Below are 6,000 nucleotides of genomic sequence, written 5' to 3' on the forward strand. Positions count from 1 at the left end.
TGTTCAGTTGATGTGCTTGTTTCTGAAATAAATTTTCTGGCAGATTATATATTGTTTCCGTTCTTCCCTCCTCCTTGGTGCTAGCTTGTTATGTGCCCATATGTGTAGAAGACAGAGACCACGTCAAAGAACTACAGGCTACTCACCTGTAACTTTGGTTCTTCTAGTGGTCATCTGTTCTTCTACACGCCCTCCCATCCTCCCCGCAGGGTTCACTGAAGCTGGACTCTGTGACTGAGGGAATGAGAAGTGGCACAGCCACATATGGTAGCTGTGGCTAGGTTTCCACTCAAAGCAGGAGAATTGAGCTTGTTAGATTTCGATGTGTCTGCGCAGGTGCATAGCCCATTTGTGTGGAAGTACAGATGATCCAGGACATGGGCTGAGGGCACATGGTACAACCATTTTGCTAAAGCTGAACAGGTCTAGATCTGGTCAGTACCTGGATAGATGACTGCCTGGGAATCCCATAGATGACTGCCTGGGAAGAATGGTAGGATGGGGGGGGGGTGGAATATGAAAGATTATGCAGAATTAATCATCTGTAGAAAAAAATGAACTTGGTTTCTCTCTCATAAGTCTGCCTGTCCCTGCTTATTTCTTTAAAAAGATTCATTTTGCTCTAGGTCATTTAGTTTTTCCATCTCTTGATCAATTTGAGATATCTGAAGATCCAGCACTGAATAATTGCTCCACAGAGTTCCACTTTGTGCTAACCCACTGCAGTGGGTACCCTCCTTCATCTCCTTTTGAACTCTTTATTTGCACTAAGCATAAACTTATTCAGACACCTTTCAATTTAAAACTCTATTAAAAGCAGGAAAATGAGATCAGTGCCCTTGTGCTTCCCCCCCACCCTTTTACCAAGTCTGTTCCATCAACATGTGTCAAGCCTGTAATAAATTTGCAATGCTGTCAAAAGCTGTCATGCTTTCTTGCTGCACTGAAAGCCAGTGAGCAAGGAAAAGATTTATCTTGGTGCCTGAGGGAAAACCAATAAACTGGAACCATCACATTCTTGACTTGTATCTAAAATTAAAGGACTTTGCTTACCGAGAGTTCCAAGCTTATCTTCAGTACTTGATAAATTTTAATTTTGCTTTCTTTTAACTTATTTCTCCTCTATTAATAGAGTACAATAGGGATTTAATACAAATGCCTGTTAGTCTTGTTCATTCTGTGGTTCATTGTAAGAAAGTGCAAAGTGATGCATATTGGGGCAAAAAATCCCAACTTCACCTATACACTGATAGGGTCTAAGCTGTCAGTGACTGACCAGGAGAGGGATCTTGGGGTCATGGTGGACAGCGACTCTGTGCGACTGTGGCGACTCTGCAAAGTGGCGACTCTGTGCACGGCAACTGCAAAAAACTGCTAGGGATAATTAGGAAGGGGATAACAACTAAAACTGCTAATATTATAATGTCCTTATACAAATCTATGTTGCTGCCACATTTGCAGTACCATGTGTAGTTCTGGTCACCATATCTTAAGAAGGACACTGTAGAACAGGGGAAGGTGCAGAAAAGGGCAACCAAGATGATCAGCCTGCAGCGCCTTCCTTAGGTGGCAAGGCTATAGCATATGGGGTGTTTTAGTCTGGAAAAGAGGCGACTACAGGGAGACATGATAGAGGTGTATAAAATTATGTGTGGAGTATTGATAGTGGACAGAAATAATTTTTCTCCCTCTCAGAACACTAGAACCAGGGGTTATCCCATGAAACTGAAGGTTGGAAAATTTAGGACTGACAAAAGGAAGTACTTTTTCACACAGCTCCAAATCAATCTATGGAATTCTCTGCCATGGGATGTGATGATGGCCACCAGCTTGGATGGCTTTAAAAGGGACTTAGGCAAATTCATGGAGGACAGGTTTATCAATGGCTACTATAGTCTGGTGACTATAGGCCAGCCTCTGAGGCAAGATGCCTCTAAATACCAGTTGCAGGGGAGCAACAGCAGGGGAAAGGGCATGCTCTCACCTCTTGCCTGTGGGCTTCTTAGAGGCATCTGGTGGGCCATGGTGTGAAACAGGATGCTGGACTGGATAGGCCTTGGGCCTGATCCAGCAGGGCTGTTTTTGTGTTCTTATTCACATTGGTAACTGGGTCACTGATTTATTTTCCAGCTTCTTAGTATACCACTTCATGAAGCACTATGCATATCTGTTTTATCTATTATGGGCAGCATCCAGATTAAGGTGTCCACAAATGGAAGATGTTCCACTCATGCAAGGGGTAGTTTTTGCTCATTCTTCTTCCTGTCTAAAGGCTCCTGTGCCACCCGAAAATATGTCCCTGAGGGTTGGGGAACACACAAGAGCAGAATCTGGGGAGGCCAAGAGGCTGCAGAGGGAAAGAGGATTGACGAAAATGGTTGATTCCCCCTGTGCAAGTGAAATATCACCAATTTGTGAAAATCTTAATCCGGATGCTGCCCTGCACTGTATGTTTACCCTCTGGAATTTGGTGTCTTGGGGGAAATGCACCTACTGGCATGATGTAATTGTAGAACTTGCTATCAAAGAACTTTATCACCTGAAAAGCTTGTTTTAGTGTTGCGATGACAAATCTTATGCTAGTCATTATAATTACAGAGGACTTCCGCTGTGAAGCTTGGAAGCTAGGGTGTTATAAAACCTGGTGAAGCTGAATTGGTTCTATAGATCAGCTGATGAAGAGTGAAATCAAGTGACAGAGCTTGATTTCAAGAGTAGCAGCTATACTGTAGAGGTATGAATTAGCACTTACTAGGTTGTAGAGCACATGGAACTTTTTTTGGCACAATGTATGGGAGACATTTACCACATTTCCACTTTCCTTTGTTTGATTATTGACGAAACACTTGAAAGCAGGGGCATGGGGACAATGGAGCAAGGGCAGAGGGGGAACAACCATCCCTCAGCTGCCAGGGTTTGTGGAGCGGGCACCTTTAGCCAGGGCATCCCCTTGCCCCCTCCTGCACCTAGCCAGCAAACAAAGCGTTCACTGGCTGGGAGCATGAGGCACTCGCTGCTCCTCACCAGCCAGTATTTCATTGAAATACTGGCTGGGCTCCCCCACCCAAGCCCAGCCAGCCAGCATTTTAATGAAATGCTGACTGGGAGCAGACTCTCTCCCGGCCAGTAGCCGCGCCCCCTATCTGATTCAGATGCAGGGGGCGTGGCCAGTTAGCCCCTTCAGAGTTTCCCCAGTTAGTGAATGGTTAGTTTAATTGCTGACTGGGAGCTCCTTTCCCTGGGGTTTTATTGACCCAGATCACCTCTATCTTATTGGGGGTAAGCTTCCATTTGCTTGCCCTCATCTAACTCAGAACAATCTCCAGATAGCCCATCAACAGACAGGCCATTGATTTAAAAGCAAGTTGAGCTGGGTGTCATCAGGATACTGATGACACTGCAGCCCATATCTATGGATGACCTCTACCAGTGGTTTCATATATATGTTGAACAGCATGGAGGGCAGAATAGGTGCCTGTAGGCCAATGGACAAGAGGTTGAGAACGCATCCCCCAGCACCACCTTTTTCGGTACAGTCCTTGTGATAGAATCAGAACCACCATAAAACAACACCCCTGGGTCTCAAGTCAGCCCATAAGTATACCATGGTTAATAGTATTGAAAGCCACTGAGAGGTCAGAATCAACATCCCCCTGTCTGTATCCCAGCAACAAAGAATATCCCCATTAATTTCACTGTTGGGGACAGCTTCACTGTTCGTCTTTGACACTGAAGTGAACTGGATGTTTCCAGGGAAGTTCCATGTGTGCATCAGAACTGCCTCACAGCAATAAGTTTGGGTCTCTCTATACTGTGACTTTGGTCCTAAGGTCCTCTTGTGTGAGTGGAAGAGGGAGGGCCCACTCTTCCTTGCTGCAGGCTTGCATATCATCCTGTTTCTCCAACCCTCAAGAGCAGATTTTTCAGAAGATTAAAAAAAGAGTCAGGAAATGCCCTTTCCATTCACAATAAAATGGTTAGGATACAAACCTTATGTTGGAATCCTGAGGGCAGTAGGGTTTATTATATCCAGTATATCATTTCTGTGTAAACATTTTTGAGAACTTGTTTGTTGAAAAGTAACAGGTTTTAATTAATTTAATTTAATTTAATTTAATTTAATTTAATTTAATTTAATTTAAAGGCTCATGAAATTATTTAGAATTCAAAAAATGATGGTTGCTTATGTTTCTTTGTGACCAGCTAATTAGTAATGCTGATTATGTTATCTCCTTGTTTTCCTTCTTTTCTAGGGAACTTCTGCTGTCTATAGCTCTTGGGCAGGTTCTATCCCTGCTTATCTGTGGTATTGGTCTGACCAGCAAGTATTTGTCAGATGACTTTCATGCCAACACACCCGTCTTTCAGAGCTTCCTGAACTACATTCTTCTATTTTTGGTCTACACCACAACATTAGCTGTTAGACAAGGTAAGTGTCATCCTCTGAATATGGGAGCAGTTTGTTTACCACCAGACATTTAGGAACACTTCTCTTTTCCTATTGTAGTGACTGGTTTTCCTCCTGGGCCATTTAAAATATCTTCCTGTTAGAAGTTTTACCTTGTGTCAACATGTCCTTAAAGAACAAACAGATGATATGACTTCTGCGTATTTTAAGTATCAGTTGCTATGTCTTCCCTTTTACTTTAAGAGGATTCCTATATTGTGAGTGAGATGATGTGGTTAGGTTAATTTCAAAGCCCCTTTTAAAGAGCATCTATCTCTATCTATCTATCTATCTATCTATCTATCTATCTATCTATCATATTTATATACCACTGATATGTGTATCTCTAGGTGGTGTACACAATTTAAAACACAACAGATATAAAATGGAGTAAAAACAATGAAAACAATTTCACAGGATAAAAACAATTAAACAGTTTAATTAAAATTAATTTCAGTTAAAAGCCTGAGAAAACAGGTGTGTTTTGAGAGTCTTCCTAAAAGCAAGCAGAGATGGAGATGCTCTTATGTTGACAGGGAGCATATTCCAAAGCCCTGGGGCAGCCACAGAGAAGGCCTGATTCGAAGTCACCACCAAACGAGCCGGTGGCAACCATTTCCGGACTTCCCCAGATGATCTTAACAGGTGGCTGGGTTCATGACAAAGTAGGCATTCTCTTAAGTACCCTGGACCCAAGCCATTGAGGGCTTTTAGATAATAACCAGCACTTTGCATTTCTCTCGGAAACATATCAGAAGCCAGTGCAGTTCTTTCAGAATTGGTGCTAATTGGTCCCTTCAAGTTTTCCCAGAGACCAATCTGGCTGCTGCATTCTGTACCAATTGTGATTTCTAGATTACATACAAAGGCAGCCCCATGTAGAGTGCATTACAGTAGTGGAGCCTAGAGATTAGCAGCATAATGATTAGCAAGCCAGAGGTTGCCGGTTCGTATCCCTGCTGGCATGTTTCCCAGACTATGGAAACATGTTTCCCAGACTATGGGAAACACCTATATTGGGCAGTAGTGATATAGGAAGATGCTGATAGGCAGGAGGAGGCAATGGTAACCCCCTCCTGTATTCTACCAAAGACAACCACAGGGCTCTGTGGTTGCCAGGAGTTGACACCGACATGACAGCACACTTTAACTTTTACCTTTACCTCCAGAAAAGGACTTAGCTGATGTATCAGCCGAAGCTGATGATAAAAGCTCCTGGGCACTGCCTCAACCTGAGAAACCAGAGAGAATTTTTTGATCCAGAAGGACTCCTAAGCTATGTACCTTATCTTTCAGGGGGAGTGTAACCCCATCTAGAACAGGCAGATCTAACCCGCCTCTCAGGTCCTGACCACCCACCCCACAGTCAGTGCCTTAATCTAATTCAGATTCAACTTCATTTTGTTGTCCCTCATCCTGCCCATAAGTGACTGCCTCCAGGCAGGCATTTAGAGACATTATGCCATTTCCTGATGAGGTCAATATGGAGAAATAGATTTGGGTGTCATTAGTATATTGAGAACACCCTGCACAGTGTTCTCTCTAATTCTTTT

The 6,000-nt window shown here is 43.2% G+C and overlaps 1 protein-coding gene across 1 annotated transcript in view; it reads left to right on the forward strand.

Annotated features, from left to right (window-relative positions):
- The window catches only part of SLC35F1 (solute carrier family 35 member F1), a 366,953-nt gene that overhangs the window by 171,375 nt on the left and 189,578 nt on the right, over positions 1–6,000 (forward strand). Inside the window, exon 2 of the mRNA XM_053280004.1 lies at positions 4,254–4,429. Coding sequence (XP_053135979.1) covers positions 4,254–4,429 — 176 coding nt within the window. The remainder of the gene's footprint in view (positions 1–4,253; positions 4,430–6,000) is intronic.

Source organism: Hemicordylus capensis, chromosome 1 (genome assembly GCF_027244095.1).
Source record: "Hemicordylus capensis ecotype Gifberg chromosome 1, rHemCap1.1.pri, whole genome shotgun sequence".
NCBI classification, from domain to species: Eukaryota; Metazoa; Chordata; class Lepidosauria; order Squamata; family Cordylidae; genus Hemicordylus; species Hemicordylus capensis.